This window comes from Crocodylus siamensis, chromosome 5, assembly GCF_052110815.1.
Source record: "Crocodylus siamensis isolate JL-2025a chromosome 5, ASM5211081v1, whole genome shotgun sequence".
NCBI lineage: Eukaryota > Metazoa > Chordata > Crocodylia > Crocodylidae > Crocodylus > Crocodylus siamensis.
Genome location: NC_143399.1, coordinates 173923926 through 173944177, shown reverse-complemented (window position 1 = coordinate 173944177; position 20252 = coordinate 173923926). Strand labels below are relative to the sequence as shown.

Genomic DNA, 20252 nt, shown 5'->3' with positions numbered 1-20252 from the left:
CACCAACTGAATAGCTGTCCCTCCTTGGCCTGGGCTGCCAGGCCCTCGCCGTGGGCCTCACTGTTCCTTCTCTGCCTACAAGCAGGTTGGCGCCAAGCCCACGAGCTCATTGGAAAGAAGAGCACTTCATGCAGGAGTGAAAAGTTTTAAGATGCTTCAGGAGAGGCATCTTGATTAGAGGTATATTGCAGAAGAGTCTGTAGCTCCTGGATCGGTCTCATCAGCCATATTTGAACCCACAGATAATACAATTATGGAAGACAATCATCCTCCATTGCAAGGGATTGTGAAAGAAGACGAATTGATTAGAGATAGAGTGGTATCAGTGCTTTTTTACTAGGCACTGGAGATGATGTGGTATGGTGCTTGTAATAGCAGAGGACTGGACCCAGGGGATGGATACCTTCCAGTCCAACTTTCTAGTTACTCTGTAAGAACACGGCTTGAATGCTAACTGCAATGTTACAATTACAATGCCTTGGTAAACAATTCTCTTATTAAAAAGCAGTTTCATTTTACAAGTACACTGTATTCTCATTACAGTTGTTGCAGTTTTATGGCAAAACAGGCTGAGATTAACAGGAAAATAAAGCAATACCTGAAAACAGCAGACAGGAATCCTGGAGTGACTCGGATTACTGGAAAACATGGTGTTCAGCTCTTCAGAAAGAACCAAAAAACCTATACAAGCTGTCGGTGAACAGGGCCCCAAGGTCACGGTGATCGGGGTGGCAATTGGATACGAACAGGTGGGATTACTGGCATGGAGTTCAGAGAAAGGGACACATAGGGGATAACAACAAGGTGGGTTTATTTGAATTTACACTTTGATGGAGCGTAGGTATGATATTCTTCAGTTACAATATGAAACAAACAACAATAAACGACAGAGGGGTCTGTTGGCCCACGAGGTTCGTAACGAGCCCTTGCTTTCTACCACCGGAGCCAGTTCGGTGACGGGTGCGACTGCCCGTCACTAGTCCCAGGGCTGGTCAACAGCTCATAAAGGGAAATATACAAACGAGAAGATAACAAAACTATAACTTAAACAACGCATGCCAGTCCTCCAATGATGGACACGGAGAACGGTGGAGGTTAAGCCGAGATATGATATGCCAATCCAGTAGTGGCAAGTTGAGCCAAGGTCGATAGGAGGTCTGAGGTCAGTCCAGATAATTATTAACCAGGTCGAAGAATAAGACCAGTAACTGGAGTCGAAGACAGTGCCGAGTGATCGATAACCGAGATATCAATTATGAATAATACGTGGGTGGATTGCAGTGTAAGATAGATAGGGGAGCTGGGCTCTGAACCCTGCTTTTCTCCTCTAAGCAGTCCCTGCTAATGCAGCTTCTGCATTAGGAGCAAGCGGCTCTCTCTCTCTCTCTCTCTCTCTACGCCTGCGACACACCACAATCAGCGAATATACTGACGAAGATCCACAACCTATACGCAACTCCTCACAACCCACTCCTCACAACTCCACACACACACCAACCCACACCAAGGTGGGGGTCAGGACCCTTTTTAAAGACACCCCTTGGCCAATCGGGGTGCTTGACTAGTGGAATCTTCTAGTAAAGTTACATCATAGGATTTCAACTGGGCATGTGTAATTCTTGCCTCTCTGTAACAACTGAACATGCCCAGGGCTTGAAACTAGGTCATGCCTGATTGACATGCCTGGAGGTCACCCAGCAGGCACATACTGGGCTTGCTGTGGAACTTTCCATGATTATCAACTGCGCTTGTCAGGAGATACAACTCCAGTGTTGCCAGCACCACTCAAGATTTTACTAGGACACAAGCATGAAAGCAGTGTGGACACAAATCAATCCTGTGAACACCTGGAACAGGAAATAGGAAATCTCGAGGGACTCAGATGACTGGACTTCCAGAGAGAACCCCCCCATCCCAAAACCAAAATTATACAAGCATGGAAGCATGGGAATGCAAGTTAACTCTAGGAACAAAGCTTACCACAAGGGATAGAGATAAGAACATTAAAGTAAAGCAAATTTTCTACCTCAGTGGGGGAAAAGAACAAGAAGTGTGGCAGTATTACTAAGAAAAATGCCTCAATATCAAAACAATTAAAGGTACAAGAATATAGTGATGTTTTTAACTCTTAGTTTCTTTACAACTGGGATTAAAGGAAGGTAATGTTCTAATTCAGGCGTTTTCAAACTTTTTGGATCAGTGTACCCCCGGTGACTGGACGCAAAATGGGGCAGGGGTGGAGGGGTGGTACGTGGTGCAGCAGCTGCAGCATGAAAGCTTCTCCTGCTCCCCGTGTCCAGCTGCCTGGAGTACACTGGAATGGTGTGTGGTGGTGCTCCATCCCTGTGGGCAAGGCCATCCCTGGGGGGGAGTGAATCAGAGAGACTGCCCCAGGCCCCATGCTTTGGGGGCCCCTGCGGAGCTGGGCAGAACAGCAGCAGTTCTGTGTCCATCTGCTCGCTACCCCACCGCCACTGCCACCAATGGTGGCAGCAGCTTCTTTGGGTCCAGGGCCTGTGGGATTGGAGCAGAGGCGAGGCCCCTCATGGGCTGATTTGCCCCAGGCCCCACACCCTGCTCGGGTCAGCTCTGCCTGTGGGATGGTGCGTGGCAGCACTCCTCCCCAACCCACCTGCACGTACCCCCTAGGGCCTTCTCAAGTACCCCCAGGGGTATGTGTACCCCCAGTTGACAACCCCTGTTCTAGTGAGTAAGTATACAGGGAGATATATGGGCAAAAAATTAATCATGAAGGTAACATATCTATATTGAATGAAAACAATTGTTGAAGTATTATTCATGTTGTTAAAAACACAGGGTGTGATGCCTACAGGGCGTGACACCTGGATTACAGTGATTCTCACCAAGCATGCCCATGTGATCTTTTCAAGGGTGCCACAGGTTGCCATGCAATGTCAGCACTGTTATGTATGTCAACACAATTCACAAGATTATTTCAACTAGGAATTGATAAAAACATTCTGCCCATTGGGACGGTTTCTCCCTGGAGGGATGTGGGCAGTGGTGTCCCCCAAGGCTCTGTCCTTGGACCAGTACTGTTTAAGATCTTCATCAGCAATTTGGATGAAAATGTTGAAAGCACTTTGTTCAAATTCGCAGATGACACTAAACTATGGGGCATAGTAAACACACTGGAGGGCAGGGAGCAAATTCAGGCAGATTTGAACAGATAGGAGGAGTGGGCAGATCAGAATAGGATCCAATTCAACAAGAATAAATGCAAGGTGTTGCACCTGGGGAGAAAGAATCTCCAACACATCCATAGACTGGGGGTACCATTCTGAGTACCACAACAGTGGACAGAGATCTTGGAGTCCTGGTTGACACAAAAATTAACATGAGACACCAGTGTGATGAGCTAATAAGCAAGGCTAACTGCACTCTTTCTTGCATCAGCCAGGAGTATCACAAGCAGGTCTAGGGAAGTGATAATTTCCCTCTATGTGGCACTGGTGAGGCCGCAGATGGAGTACTGCATCCAGTTTTGGGCACCGCACTTCAAGAGGGACATGGATAACCTTGAGAGGGTTCAGAGGTGGGCTACTCGTAAGGTTGAGGGCCTGCAGGTAAGATCCTATGAAGACAGACTGAGGGATTTGAATCTTTTCAGCCACCACAAGAGAAGGCTGAGTGATCTTGTGGCTGCCTACAAACTTACTGGGGGGGGGTCAGCAGGGAATAGGGGACACTCTGTTTACCAGGGCACCCCTCGGGGTTACCAGAAATAATGGCCACAAACTGAAGAACAGATTTAGATTGGACATAAGGAAGAAATTCTTTATGGTGAGGGTTGCCAAAACATGGAATAGGCTTCCAAGGGAGGTGGTGCTTTCCCCTACACTGGAGATGTTCAAGAGGAGATTAGACAGGCATCTGGCTGGGGTCACCCAACTCCACACTTTTTCCTGCCTGGACCAGGGGGTCAGACCCAATGATCTACCAGGTCCCTTCTGATTCCAGAAATCTATGAAATCTATTGCGGTCTTTTGGAGTTGTCTGTAACAAAATAATTGTTCAATTATTTTTCTGTAGTAAAAAAAACAAGGGAAAACTATGAGCTGGCTTTGTCTCAAAGCACCGAGGCAGTGCCTTGAGAGTGAGGAGGGCGTACCTTGAAGCTAAAAGTAGATTGAGAACTGCTGCTATCTTTGAATTGTTCATTTAAAGGTGCCATTGAACAGTTTAACAAACTGTTTTAGTAAACCAGCTAGCACTCAGGCAAGACTTAAAACAAAAATAACATTCAACCTCAAATCTAAACAAGAACAGTACTCTTCCTACTCCACCAGTCACCTTCCCATGTTGAGGGTGATCAGTCAACTGGTAGGATAAAGAAGCCAGTAGGGTAGAGCCAAGACAAAACCAGAATGACTCATAACTAAATGGAACTAACACCAAGTTGGGGAAACACTGGACAAAACAGGGCTGGCCCTGTTTTTAAATGGCAGCCAGTATCTGATGCTCTTGCCCTGCGGAGATATGTTTTCTGAGGGCAAGCCCATGATACCAGCTAGCATCTCATCTGGGGTCACATGTTACTCTCCTTTTAATCCTCTAACCCTGAAGTGGTTTGGGCCCTGAGGACTGGAAAATGAGTGGGGGGACCATCAAGGTCCTGTGAGGGGAGGGGAATCCTGGGGCAGGAGACTGCAGTCCCTTTGGGGTGGCATCATAGAAAATTAGGGCTGGAAGGAGCCTCAGGAGGTCATCTAGTCTAACTGTCTGCAGGACCATCCTCAACTGTATCATCTCATGCAAGGCTTTGTGTAGCCGGGTCTTAAAAAGGATGGCGATTCCATAACCTCTTTGGGTATCCAGTATTTTACTATCCTTCTAGTGAAAGACTTTTTCCTAATATCTAACCTAAACTTCTCTTGCAGCAACTAGAGACCGTTGCTCCTTGTTCTGTCGTCTGCCACCACTGAGAACAGCCTAGCTCACGGTTGGGCAAAGTCTGGCCCATGGGCTAGATTGGACCTGTGGTAGACTCCATTTCCCAGCAGCCCCTGCCTGTGTCCCTGCCTCTGGTTTCCATGGAGACTCTAGGGCCAGGCTCTTGCAGGGGGGACAGTGGGGCAGGAAGCTGGGGCAGATCTCTGATCTGCTGCCTGCACAGCCTAGGGAAGGGGCGTGCAGCCAGCAGATCCCAGCTCTGCCCTGGGTCTGGACCACGCTGTCACCACTGCAAAATCCCAGCCCCGGCCTCGGAGTGACTCTCTGCCCTGCTGTGTGCCTTGCCAGTGCTGCTGGGCTGGTCTCCATAGAAACCAAGGCCCAGTGCTGTCATGGTGCCATGAAAACCAGGGAGCGATGTGGGAAGGGGCTGCTGGGAAATGGAGTCTGGACATTGACCAGATCTGCCATTTTGCCCACCCCTAGTCTAGCTCCATCCTCTTCAGTAAATTCCTTCAGGTAGCTGAAGGCTGCTATTAAATCCCACCTCAGTCTTCTCTTCTCCAGACTAAATAAGCCCAGTTCCCTCAGCCTCTTCTCAAAAGTCATGTGCCCCAGCCCACACCATTTTCATTGCCCTCCACTGGACTCTCCAACTTGTCCACAGCTTTTCTGTACTGGGGGGCCAAAACTGAACATAGTACTCCAGATGTGGCCTCATCAGTGCTGAATAGAGGGGAAGATTCACTTCCCTTCATCTGCTGGCAAACACACCTCACTGCAGCCCAGGAGGCCATTAGCCTTCTTTGCAACAAGGGCATACTGCTGGCTCCTATTCAGCTTATTAACCCCCAGGACCTTTTCTGCAGGGCTGCTGCCCAGCCACGTGGTTCCCAGCCTGTTCTGGTGGGTGAGATTGTTCTGTCCTAAGTGCAGGACTTTGCACGTGTCTCTGTTTGAACTTCATGATGTTTCTTTGGGAGCAATCCTCCAGTTTGTCCAGTGAGTTCTAGCCCTACCCTCCAGCGTATCTACTGCTCCTCCCAGCTGGGTGTCATCTGCAGACTTGCTGAGAGTGCTCTGCCATCTTCCAGGTCCTGATGAAGACATGAAAGAAGACCGGCTCCAGGACCCAATGCAGCCAGCTTTCCGCCCATCTGACAGACCATTCCGCAGCCGGCCCGCACTTCCTCAGCTTGGCTGCCAGGGTGGCGGTTGGGATAGCCTGTCAGGAGCCTGGCGGCTGCAGCGGGATGAGGCGGTGGTTTTTATTGGGGGTGTCCTCATTTCACACCCAGCGCGGGCGCAGGACGTTCCCCCGAGCGCGGCTACGCTCGCCCGCCCCCGCCTCCGCCCCCGCCGCTCGGAACTGGGACAAAGGTGGCGGGGCGGAGCGAGGCGGGGCGGCAGCAGCAGTCGGGCTGCAGCGCCAGTGGGAGCGGGGGGCCGTGCGGCGGCGGCGGGAGGTGAGTGGCGCCGCGGGGGCGGGCGAAGCGGAGCGGACCCGACCCGACCCTCTTCGCGCTCGCCCAATCGCCCACGGGGGCCGCACGGCCCAGGCCGGCCGGGAGCTGCCCGCTCTGCGGGGTCCAGGCCGCGCCGGGGGGCCGTGGCTGACGCGCCACGCCCCGGGAGGCAGCGCGTAGGGCCCGGCCCGGCCCTGCCCAAGGGGCGCTCGCGCTGGTGGCCGAGCGGGTTGAGCCGGTTCCCAGACGGCCCGGCCGCATCGCTTGCTCCCCGCCATTCCCCTGCCTCCTCTCCGAGTCTTAACACATCTTCCACCCCTCGCCTCGTCCTTCGCTGCCTGCAGGCAGGCTGGTCTGGGCAGGCCCAGGACCCAAGGCTGGGGACGAGACTGCACTAGTTAGGCCTGAAAACCCTCCCTGCAAGTGGGAAGTGGGATGTTGCTGTGGTGGTGGCCTGCAGCAGCCAGGCTTTCATAGGAGGCTCACTTTTACAAGCAAAGTATGTTTTGAGGAGAGTGACAGCAATCCTACATCCTTAGTTACTGCCTGTTGACATAAAGCTGAGCCCAGGAAGCCTGTCCCTAGCGCGCCCTTCCTACCCTGGGGGCATGAGAGGTTTCATGGAAATGTCCTGTCTGATACAGGCTTTGTAATAGTTCCTGCCGTTGTGCTTCAGCTTGACAGCATGGAAAATCAAGTGCTTGAGTCCTCAGAAGAGCGAACATTTCAGTACCAGAGTTCTCTTCCTTCACTGCCAGTTCCTGCTCTTGATGAATCTTTAAAGAAATATCTTGATGCAGGTAAAGCTATTACACTATGCCTTAGTGTATTTCACCTTTTTGTAGAGAACTAAATGTTGCAAATGAGTTTGTTTAGGGCTGTCTCTGTTGGCTGAGTATCCCCTTGCACATGAAGATTTCAAAGCCGTTTTCACACTGCATGCTCTTTCTTCCCTTTATTACTTATTACCATGCAGCAGAGGTTGTAGTGGCAGCAACTTACATGCTGCTGGGCAGAGAGGGGCTGGAGCCATGCTTGGTTATAAGTGAGAAGAGGCTGCAAGAGGGCAGAGGCTGTGGGCAGCAGGCAGTAGGGCAGGCTGTGGGCAGCAGGGGGAAAGGTTCTGGGGGCAGAAGCTGTGCAGGGGCAAAGGCAGTAGGGCCCAGGCATCATGGTGGGGACAGGTGCTAGGGGCACCAGGCACCCGGGGAAGGCAGGCAGCAGTGGGGGGGACAAGTAGTGGGTGTTCAAGGTGTGGGGCTCAGGCTCTTTGCCCCCTTTGCTGCTTTCCCCTTGCTGTTGCTCCTCCTCGCTGTCAGGTGGGTGGACGAATTTAAGGCAAACCTCCAATAATTAGATTCTATACATGGAAAACTAAAATGAATTCTGTATGTCTATAGTCTTGGGCTATACAAAGAACTTCTGAAGTTAGCCAAAAAAGTAAATATGGGAGGTGGCTTTCTGCCAGTAAACCACGTGTCACCACGGCTGCTGACAGACCTGGGGGGGAAAAAAAAACAAAAGCAGCACTTTATCAGAACAGGCAGCATGTTGGTTAGCAGCACTTTATCAGAACAGGCAGCATGTTGGTTCAACCCTTCTCTTCAGCATCTGTATAGATCATGTGCTTCAATAGGCCTTTTTGGCACTCTCATCTAATAGCTGATTCAATCAGCTATTAAATAAAAACAAAAGAGCCCTGCTTAAGCACCCTATGTACAGAGACGCTGGGTGAGTCAGGTCAAACTAACGCAGGTGGATTTAAGACTTTTTGGGGTCCTGGGCAAGAGGAAGATTGCGGCCACTGGGACCATGGATGCAGAGATGCTTTTTAATCATATATCTGTTATTATATTAATGACCTATTAAATGAGATACCACTAAGTGCAGATGCTATAAGAGACATGCCAACTACCAAGTGTATTTCAGATAACTCATATGGGTAGATGTTTGGAGAGAAGATACCCTTCTAGTTTAAAACCATGCATTACACCTGTTACTTTTCTAGTAGTGGAGGGTATGGATACTTATAGTACTTAGAACCATTAAAGTGCAGCTTTAAAATCAAAGCAAACAGACATTCTGCTAGTCTGTTAAGCCACTTTAAATCCCCCTGGAATAGTTCAGAAGTATAGCTGAGAGAAGGGTGGCAAAAATCAAGCATTACTATATTTTTCTGCTTATAACTTGCCCCAGAATATAATAAACACCCTGTTTTTAAAAGAAAGCTTGAAGAAAATGAAGTAACTACTTTGCAGTATAGGTAAGTAACTGAGAAACATGAGCTAGGGAACTGAGCTTGATGGCAGCAGGTGTGCAGGGCCATATTATCTGGCTCCCCACTAGTTCAGAAGCATGGCAGTGGTAGCATTAATTCCTGTGGCTCCCAGACCTGTGGCAGTTGTTGTTGTTGCTGCTCCCCATGCTGATAAATTTCCAAACCAATGGGGATTCATACTTCTTGCAAATAATGTGCATCCCAGTTCCCTCCTTAGGTGGTTTAGGGGGAAAAGCTGTGTGTTCTAGTTGAGAAAATATGGTAGTTTTAACTGGTTCAGTTTTGTATGTAAATGCCATGTGTTCTGTGGCAGGGTCTAGTCAGTCCTCCAGGCATCCAACCTTGTGGCATTCTTCACCCTTCCACACACATTGCTGCAACTAACCACTCTGGTATGTAGCTAGAACTCTGCTGTCTCCCTCCCCACCCCCTTTTTTTCCTTCTTTCTTTTGCTGTACTTTTAAAATAAATTATCTGTTTTGCACTGCTTGTACAATAAAAACTATCACTCTGACAACCAGCTGTGTTTTCCCCTACTTGACAGTGGGCCTTATCTTGCCCCCCAGCCCTTGGGAACCAAAAAGGTATGCACCCACTGCCCCTCTCCCCCAAGTCACACAAACACACCACAGACTTTGATCATTTGCAAGCAACTGAAGTGCACTGAACTCATGTTTAGGAGAGAAGGGAAAGCAGAAGAGTGAAAATGCCTCTAGCCACAAGTCACCACTGGGACCCCTCAGATATGGGTTCAAGGACTTCCCCCCCAATTCCACCCTACAGCAACCCACCCTGTACCCCATTGTGAAGCATGACAAACAGGTTGCTTATTCCTACCCTCCCCCCCCCCCCATCAGAGCCACTGTACTTCACAAAATTGTGAGCCAGTTCCCAGTCAGGGAACTGGTTAACTTAAACAGGCCATACTTATGCTGCTAAATGCAGACATCAAGTGGAAGACAGCCTTGCCTTTGCAAGAAATGCTTAACCTGTCAACGCATCTCCACTGCTCCTGCAATCCACACCCCTCACAGTGAACCCATCAGAATTCATGAATCTACACATAACTTCCCAAAATATGTTATATTTGTTTTGTTGCACCAAATACCTTCATAGCAACTACATGGCTTCAGCAGCGTGCTAATTAGCACATTCCAATAGACTGTATTAATTGAGCCTATTTCAACGTGTTCTAGTTAGAATGCACCAGAGCAGACATTGGTCGTCTATGTAGGTGCCCACTGTTACTGGAACGAAGATCCAGAGGAAGTGGGAGGGTTTTAGAGCCCTCCCATGAAGGGCTTATGGCTACCATTTATTTCCCAGGTCACCCGGTTCCCTGTTGAAAACCTCATAGGAAAGCCAGATGGAGCTGGAGCTGGCATTTGGCTAGCTGCTGGGTGATGCTGTAGTGCAGACCTCTGCCTATAAGCACGGAAGACTTGGGTTTGAATTCCAGGAATCCTGACATACTACATTATATACAGTATCGTTAACCAATTTTCTGTTCTCTAGTTATAGATTAGGACTAACTTCTTCCCCAGTCAAAAAGAATAAATAACATGCTTATGTGAATTCTTTTTGGAAGACATTACATTACAATCCAGATAAAGAAGTATTATGCATGCAGTATATGTGGCTTATACCTCTTCTGTGAGAAGCATCCAAAACAGAAATACAAAAACCAAGATGTAGGAACAGAATCAGCTTTGGTGTATACAGACAGCAAATTTGAAAGGATAAAAGAAGTTGGAGACCAAATAAAAATTGGACTGGAAATTAATATACAAACATGCACACATTCTCCGTTCCCCATGTAGTATATAAGAATCATTGAAGTATTGCAGGGAGGCGTATTAGTATTTTTAAGTCTACTACAATTACCATATTTACCTGAATCCAAGATGATTTCAAATTTAAGAAAACTACCCAATAATTAGATCTATACACAGAAAATTATAGATGATAAATTTTATCATAATTACTGTATTTACTCAAATCCAAGATGAGGTTCCCCCCCAGTCAACATGGCGGGGCAGGGGGGGAAATAAAGCCTTGTCTTAGATTCTAGTACTGATCCAAGACAGGCAGCAGCAGCTACCAGAGAATCATAGAAAATTAGGGTTGGAAGGGACCTCAAGAGGTCATCTAGTCCAGAGGTTCTTAACCTTTTTTGTACCAGAACGCATTTGTAAACATCAGTGGCCAGTTCTGACCCAATGCCCTTCACTCCCTACCTGCTCCCCACCAATACGTGGGGGGCCCCAGGCAGCCCCTCGCACTGCCAGCCTCCAAGGGAAAGCTATAGTTTTACACATTTTTCTACTTTAAAGGATAATCCATTTTTTTAAGTGTGTTAATTTAAAGTTTTTAACTTTTAAAGTTTGTTTGTGACCCTTTTATATATTCCTGCGACCCACTTTTGGGTCATGACCCACTGGTTGAGAAACAATGATCTAATCCACCCCCCTGCTCAAAGCAGGACCATCCCCAACTAGATCATCCCAAACAAGGCTTTGTCTAGTGAGGACCTCCGAAGATGGAGAGTCCACAACCTCTCTGGGGAACCTCTTCCATTGTTTTACTATCCTCCTGTGGGAGCTCGATGCCGAATTATATAGGACTGAATTAAGCACAGGCTCAGACCTGTTCAATTTAAAACTTCTATTGTTTCACAAAGTCATAAACTAAAGGAGGTCTGTTGGTTCACGAGGTTCCCAAATCAAGCCCTTGCTCTCTAACCCGGAGGCTAGGTGCGGCTGCCTGATTCAGTAGTCTCAGAACTGGTCAACAGCTCATTTAAAAGGAGTCCCTTATCTTTTTTTAGGCAAAAGATACAAAACTGTCCCCATGGTGGAAGCGAGGCATCTAACATAACTTGACTATTAGTTATATATGATAACACTTATACATATGCATTTCTAATTCTTACTTCTATTGGTTATTTAGTTAACTTATCTATATTATAATATCAGGTGATACGCTTTGTATTATAATCATTACACTTCTTATGTTAATTCTTAATGACCTTTATATTTCTTATGCTAATTTTCTATAACCTAAATACATTATTCATCTATATGTTTTGCTGGTTTTTGCAGGGTTAAATGTCAAAACTGACATAATATGCGGTTGTTTTTTCGTCATTGCGGTTTAGCCATGCAGTTTCCTATTCTTAACAATGTAAGCGGCATGTCTGCTATTTTTATCATTTGTTTAAAGGTCAGAAGTTCAGTATTTTCATCTAAGGGTCAGAAAGTGATTACCAGAATGTCAATCGCTGACTCCTCAACCTCCTTGAAGCATTCTGGGAGTTTTAGTGCATTTTTTTTTAATGCTAGGCCTTGCTTAGCATAAGCACTCTCTCACACCTCCCAGTGAGAAAATTCTTCCTAATATCTAACCTAAATTTCCCTTCCTGCAACTTGAGACCGTTGCTCCTTGGTCTGTCACCTGCCACCACTGAGAACCGACTAGCTTCATCTTCTTTCGTACCCCACTTTAAGTAGTTGAAGGCTACTATTAAATCCTCTCTTGGTCTCCTCTAGACTAAATAAACCCAGTTCCCTCAGCCTCTCCGCATAAGTCACTTCCCCCAACCCTCCTCACCATTTTTGTTGCCCGTGTTGGACTCTCTAACCTGTCCACATCCTTTCTGTAGTGGGGGGCCCAAAACTGAACACAGTACTCCAGATGTGGCCTCACCAGTGCTAAATAGAGGGGAATAATCACTTCCCTCAATCTGCTGGCAACACTTCTGCCAGTGCAGCCCAGTATGCCATTACCCTTGGCAACAAGGGCACACTGCTGACTCATATTCAGTTTATTGTCTATTGTAACTCCCCAGGTCCTTTTCTGCAGAGATGCTGCTTAGTCAGCCCCCACCTTGTATTTGTGCGTGGTATTGCTCCATAATAAGTGCAGGACTTTGCACTTGTCCTTGTTGAACCTCGTGAGATTTGTTTGCCCCAATCTTCCAATTTGTCTAGGTCACTCTGAATCCTAGCCCTACCCTCCAGCATATCTACTTTTCTCCCCAGCCTGGTAGCATCTGCAAACTTGCTGAGGGTGTAATCCATTCCATCTTCCAGATTATTAATGAAAATACTGAACAAAAGTGGCCCCAGGACTGACCCCCTGAGGTACTTTACTTGATACTGGCTGCCGGGTAGACATGGAGTCATTGATTGCTACCTACTAAGTCTGACAATCCAGCCACCTTTCTGGCCACCTTATAGTCCATTCAGCCAACCTGTACTTCTTCAGCTGGCTTTCAAGAATGCTGTGGGGGACAGTGTCAAAAGCCTTGCTAAAGTTAAGGTATATTGTATCAACTGCTTTCCGCACATCCACAGAGCCAGTCATCTTGTCATAGAAGGCAGTCAGGTTGGTCAGGCATGACTTACCCTTGGTGAATCCATGCTGACTGTTCCCAATTACCTCCTTCTCCAAGTGTTTAGAAATGTATTCCTTGAGGATCTGCTTAGTGACTTGTCTGGGACTGAGGTGAGGCTGATGGTTTGTAGTTCCCTGGATCCTCCTTTTTCCCTTTCTTAAATATGGGTACTATGTTTGCCCTTTCCCAGCCATCACGCTGCTTCATGCCTCCACTGCTCTGTGTCTCCATGTCTCTGCACTAGGTCCTATATTACGCTTCTCCGTGCCAATCTATACTGTTCTTCTGTGCCACTCCATGCCTCTGTGCCTTTGAACTGCTTTGTGCCTCTGCATTGGGTCCTGTGCTGCTCTATGTCCCTGTGTTGTGCTGTGCTTCTGTTCTGTTCTCCCTGCTACTTATGCCTCATCTCTGGGTCCCATGCTGCTCTGTGCCACTGCTCCATGCCTCTGCACCACTCTGTGCCTTCACATCGGGTCCCACACTACTCTGTGGCACTCTGCTCTGTGTCTCCACACCACTCCATGCCTCTGCACCAGGTTCTACACTGCTGTGTGCTTTGCTGAATGGATTTTTGCCCCCTCTTCTGACTGAAGGTATTGCATTTTTGCCTAAAACTCTATTCTGTGATTAGGATTGATTTTCCCCATCGTGAATGGGGAAAATAACCTTGTCTTGGAATCAAGTAAATATGATGTATTCTCTTTAGGTATATCTTTCTGAACAGACATATGAATTGGGAAAGATATTAAAAAAACACAAGCCATGTCCAAGGTATTCAAAGGTGTAGGAGATCATTGGGATCATAGAAAAGACTTTCTGTTCACACTGACAGTTTTCAGGGCTTTGTGTGGCCCTTTACATCCCTTATGAAAGTAAGAATGGTTCCATATTTTAAAAAATGTCACTTAGGATTCAATACCTGTTTCTGCAATAGTTTTTCTGTGAAGTTTTGGACATATTGTTTATTCTCTGTGTGCCTTTTTTGTACGGTAGGAACAACAAAGTAGTACCTCCTTCTTTCTCTTACAGAATAGCAGAAGAGATTGTAACATAGAAAATATTAAGGGCAAAGACTCAGCCCTTAATATTTTGTATTATGTATCTTAGAAGAAAGATCCCAGTTTCTGCTGTGGTAAAGTAAAACATGGAAACATTTTGAGGAAAAAAACAAATGTTAAACTTCCAGGTGTTAGGCTTACTAACTACTATATTTATACTGGTAAGGGCTTCATAGAAATTCACCGTTTTCTTTTGCTTGAGGCTTCAGTCCCAAAAATGAAGTGACAGTTTAAAAAATATGGTCAGAAGCAGTCTTTAACATATGAGATTGCAGATGACAATAGTATGACACATTGTATAGCATCAAAAGCATTCTTTTCATATGGCATAGGAGTATTTTATAAAAGAAATATTATGGGTTGATTACAGTGGATAATATAGATCAAAACAGTACGGGTGATGTCCAAACATATACCTTTCCCCCAAAAACTTGAAAAAAATAATTTACTTTTCTGAGTCCCTTGACTTGTGTGGTAGGCTCCTTATAGCATTATGACTTCTTTCTGGGCTTAATACTGTACTGACTTCAGCAGTGATAGATGATTCCTGATTATGTTCTGTGAAGTCTGTGTATCTACAGGAGTGGTTAGTAGCTGAGGACTAATAAGAACATGAGGTACCATAGTGGGTCAGACCAGTGGTCCATCTAGCCCAGTATCCTGTTTATTGCAAGTGGCAAGTAGTAGATGCCTTAGAACAGTGGAGTCAAACTCATTTGGCTCTTGTGGGCCAGATCTGGACTGTGAGGCTCCTTGCTAGCCATTTGCCTTCTTCCAGTCACTTGGGACCTCACCTGACCTCCACTAGTTCTTCAAGATGATAACCAACAGTTCTGAAATTACCTCAGCCAATTCCTTCAGTACTCTAGAGTGCATCTCGTCCAACGCTACCAACTTAAACACATCCAGTTTCTCTAGGTAATCTCTGACCTGTTGTTTTACTAGTATAGGTTGCTTATCCTCTCCTCTGTCTTTGCTGCCAATTGTGCTTGTTCTCTAGTAGCTGACTTTATTAGAGAAGACTGCAGTAAAAAAAAGGAAAGTATTTCTAGCACACATCATGGCCCAAATAAAACACACCTTGTTTTTGGAAGACAGAATATAGTGGAAAATACTATTCCAAAGGCACAGCTGACTGTGTGACATAAAGTAAGTCTAACTCTTGCAGATTAGTGAGGTGGATTTCCTTTCAGGAAGATTATGCTGACTCAGTGGGTGTGTCTACATGTCACCATATGGTGCCGTGTTTTAGTACTTCAGCTTGGAAGTACTAAAGCATGGCGCAGTACGGGCAGTTACTGCACCATGCATGTGGGACACAATTAGATTCTGCCGCTCCATTGCCGTAGCAGCACGCTATACTGAGGGAGCACGCTGCTACAGTGATGTATGTGCCGATCACATGTAGACCCACATGATCACTATGTCTCCGTAGTGTGCCGTACAGCAACATACCACATTGCTGTGTCTCCATAGAGAAATCTTATCTATCCATATCACTGCTAACTTAGTTTCATAGTTTCTAGGGTCGGAACGGACCTGAGTAGATCATCTAGTCCGACCCCCCGCCATGGCAGGAAACAGTACTGGGGTCATACAACCCCAGCAAGGTGTTCATCCAACCTCCTCTTAAAAACCCCCAGGGTAGGAGCCAGGACCACCTCTCTTGGAAGTTGGTTCCAGATCCTAGCCGCCCTAACTGTGAAGTAGCGCTTCCTGATATCTAGCCTAAACCTGCCCTCTGCCAGCTTGTGACCGTTTTTCCTGGTCACTCCTGGCAGTGCACGGGGGAACAGTGACTCCCCCAGTGCCCGCTGATCCCCCCCGACTAGCTTATAACAGGCCACTAGATCCCCCCTCAGCCTTCTCTTTTGGAGGCTGAACAGGTTCAGGTCCCGTAGCCTCTCCTCATAGGGCCTGCCCTGCTGCCCCCGATCATGTGAGTGGCCCTCCTCTGGACCCTCTCCATGCTGTCCACATCCCTCTTGAAGTGCGGCGTCCAGAACTGGATGCAATACTCCAGCTGCGGCCTGACCAGTGCCGCATAGAGGGGGAGGATCACCTCTTTGGACCTGCTTGAGATGCAGCTGCGCATGCATGACAAGGTACGGTTGGCCTTCCTGACTGCATCCCCACACTGCTGGCCCATGTTCATCTTGGAGTCAATTATGACTCCAAGATCCTTTTCCGCCTCTGTGCTGACAAGAGGGGAGTTCCCTAACCTGTAGGTATGGTGCCGGTTGTTCTTCCTGAGGTGCATCACCTTGCACTTGTCTGTGTTGAATCCCATCCTATTCTCATCCGCCCACCCTTGTAGCCTGTCTAGGTCTGATTGAAGCCTGATGCTACCTTCTAGTGTGCCCACATCCCCCCATATCTTAGTGTCATCAGCAGATTTGAACAGGGTGCTTTTTACCCCCTCATCCAAATCGCTGATGAAGATGTTGAACAGTGCGGGCCCGGGGACCGAGCCCTGCAGAACCCCACTGCCCACGTCCTTCCAGGTTGAGAAGGACCCATCCACTACCACCCTCTGGGTGCAGCCCACCAGCCAGTTGGTGACCCAATTGACTGAGTGGGCGTCGACACCACAGTCCCCCAGTTTCTTAACGAGAACGGGGTGAGAGACAGTGTTGAATGCCTTCCGGAAGTCCAGGAAGATTATGTCCACTGCTACCCCCGCATCTAATGATCTGGTAACCTGATCGTAAAAGGCCACCAGGTTGGTCTGACAGGACCTGCCACTGATGAACCCTTGTTGGTTGCCCCTAAGCATGCAGTCCCCAGCTTGATTATTTATTGTAGATTCTACCAGTTTGCCAGAGATCGAAATGAGGCTCACTGGTCAGTAGCTCCCAGAATCACTTCTAGAGCCCTTTTTGAAGTTAGGTGTTATATTAGCAACCTTCCAGTCCTCTGTCACAGAGAGCATTTGAAATGACAGGTTGCATATTATTGCCAGCATTTCTGCAGTTTCGCATTTGAGTTCCTTTCAAACCCATGATGTTGATTAAATCAGCTTTGATTGAAACTTTCCTAACCCCAGAGACTACCTGAAATCCCCACAATTATACATTATCATTACAAAAGGCATTTAAGTCTTTTAAATGGCTGCTTGCCCATTTAAGACAGGCAGCCATTTAAATTATGCAGACAATGCCAGGTATTACACCTGCTAAATTGTGCAGGAACACCTTGCTGTCAGCAGCGTCTGCTTCATCAAGGTTTTCATTCAGGTTGTGCTGCATCTAATAGCAGCTTTGAAATGGCAGGACTTTAATTTAGGGTTTCTGATAGCTTAAACTGTTGTTAAAATAAGCTACATGGATTAATTCATCTTTACAACTGAGGACTTTGGGCAATTTTCTTCTGATTGTCAACACAAGCGTGCTATATGTTCCTCAGTGTGATTTTTATTGTTTGTATTTATTCATGGACATCTAGTCATGGAACAGGACTCCATTATGCTAAGTCCTGTACAAGCATATTGAAAAGAGAGACAGTTGCTGCCCCAAAGAGGAAGACAGTGGAAATACGACAACAGTGACACAATGTCAGTCAGCACAGTAGGCTTATCCGTATGCGAACAACCTAACCATTGTCAAGATTTTATAGGTATCAGGGTAAAGAAGAATTTTAAATGGCGTTTTGAAGATCGCTGAGATAACTTTGTGGATGTTTATAGGGAGTTTTTCCCAAGCATGAAGACTGCATGGGAGAAAGCAAACAACTGTCTGGATTCTAGTTTTAGATGTCGAGCTGATACTGGGATAGTGTAAGAAGTGATACAGAATGGTGATATGCTATGAAGGGTCTTGAAAGTAAGACAAGTAGCTTATGTTGAATGCGGTGGACATAAAAGATGTGTTGTATTCAGCTGTGTGCACTTATTCCAGTGTATTAGGTTTGCTTTGTGCCTACAAATAAGCTAGCCGTAATTAGCTAAATTGTTCTGTGGGAGCCGGAAAGAGTCATAGAAATCAATGCCAGCTAAGGTAAACTCAGTTTTAGTCTTTTAGCCTGTTAGATGCTACCTATTTTTGGTATATGCTTTCATCTCCTCTGATAGCAGTGATGGTTTTATTTAACTTAAGTTTTAAAAAATCTGCAACTCTTCCAAGCAATTCTGGAAGCTGAGATACAAATCTGTGCGTGGGCGTGTATATATTTATATACACATTTATATTTATCTTCAAAAAAGTTTTCTTTTTACAGTAAAGCCATTTCTTAATCAAGAAGAATACGAAAGAACAAAGGACATTGTTAAAAAGTTTGAACATGGAATTGGAAAAGACTTGCAGCAAAAATTACTGGAAAGGGCTAAACTAAGGAGGAACTGGGTATGTTTTGAATTATAATTTATAGGTGTATTTTTTATCTGAGTCTTATACATCGTGATGCATCCAGTTATCTCAAGAATGAAACATCATCATTCCCTAAAACAAGCAAAGTCTGATTTTGTGACATGGGCCTTCTCATATAAATAAGTTTACTTACATACACAGGATTTTAAGACTGGGCCTGTACTTTGCATATGAAATCCAGAGCTAGTGTTTTCAAAATAGCCAAACACACTGAAAGAGGAGCATCACATTAAAATAAAGAGTATTTTGTTGAACCTGATTTTATTAATGGTTTGTTCAAGACTAAATATTTTATTATTCACTTTATATATTGATACTAGATATAACAAAACTGCCATTAGGTAAATAAAGTTAGAGCAAATTAGGAGAAATTTAAAATCTGGTTTGGTTATTTATCATATCTGGTATTTTGTCATAAGGTATTGCAATCTAAAAAAAATCTTATATGTATTGTGAGATCATTGCAAATAGCAACTGTGCTCGGCACTGAAAAAGAGAAATAACACCGAGGAAATTTTTCAAAAGCACACAGGTGAGTTCACGGGCACTTAAATGCCTTTTATTACTCTTAGTGATTCTGAGGTTCTTAACTGTTTAATTCACTTTCAGAAGTGGAACTTAGATTTACAAGTCATTTAAGAACTTTTGAAAATCTTACCAAAGATCTGATTCCCAAAGACCTTAAAGTCTAATCTTTTCCTCTGCGTGAAAACAGTAAAATACATATTAGCAATGGCCTAAAGTGGTCTTGCAAAAGGGAGCGAGAGAGAGAAAAAGATGATAAGTAAATGTCAGACCGTCTCTGAAATTTGTAGAGCTTCATCAATCCCAACATGACTTTATTTAGATTATTTTAAAACAGGAATTTCTAAAAAATATGTATTGCGTATAGAGTACATCTTAACAAATTGTATTATGGATCATTTCCCTTCCATTTATAAGCACACAAACCACCTCTTCTCCCATTCACTACTCAGTAAACATCTTTATGGCAACTACAACAATTAACTATACAGAAACAAAATATTAAGAAAATATTTTATTGTAACAGCTGTTAATGTTGTTTATCTGATGGAAATAAAGAGAGCTTGATACCTCACTAATATCAGCAATGACTTGTGGACTGCTAGCTTGACCTTCACAGATAAAGAACTACCTTTTCAAAGTAGTAGAACAATGAATCAGTTGTGCATATCCAGTGATTAGTACAGAGCTATGCCTAAAGCATATTATGATACTCATCACTGCTCCTTTTCAGCTGGAGGACTGGTGGCTGAATGTGGCTTATCTTGAGCCTCGCCTACCAACACAACTATATTATAATTTTGGAGGGCCAGGCCCTTACTTTGAACACTACTGGACACCCAAAGAAGGGACGCAAATTGAAAGAGCATCCATGAATTTATGGTATACTTTGCAGTTCTGGGACCTATTAAGAACGTAAGACTTTCTTTACAAAAATGTAATTGTTCTAAATATCTTTATGATGTACTTTCAGAACTTATTCTTAGGCATATTCTCTTTATTGTAGGGAGAGATTGGCTGCACATAAATCTAGAAATTCCCCTCTAGATATGAATCAATTCCGAATGCTGTTCTGTTCTTGCAAGATTCCAGGAATTACTAGAGATTCATTTTGCAATTATTTCAAGACTGGTAAGTAAAATACCATTTTTCTAGAATAGCACAGAAAAATGAATTTATGTTACAGGGCCAGTGTGTGGCCATATAAAGCATGAAACAAACTTTAAAAAAAAGCCCATTGGAGCGGAA

At 45.4% G+C, this 20252-nt stretch overlaps 1 protein-coding gene across 1 annotated transcript in view; it reads left to right on the top strand.

Annotated features, from left to right (window-relative positions):
• The first annotated feature begins 6022 nt into the window (after positions 1 to 6022).
• Positions 6023 to 20252, top strand: part of CROT (carnitine O-octanoyltransferase) — a 41354-nt gene continuing 27124 nt past the window's right edge. The window contains exons 1-5 of the mRNA XM_090047184.1: positions 6023 to 6380; positions 7057 to 7180; positions 18331 to 18455; positions 19738 to 19919; positions 20011 to 20135. Coding sequence (XP_089903310.1) covers positions 6168 to 6380; positions 7057 to 7180; positions 18331 to 18455; positions 19738 to 19919; positions 20011 to 20135 — 769 coding nt within the window. The 5' untranslated portion in view covers positions 6023 to 6167. The remainder of the gene's footprint in view (positions 6381 to 7056; positions 7181 to 18330; positions 18456 to 19737; positions 19920 to 20010; positions 20136 to 20252) is intronic.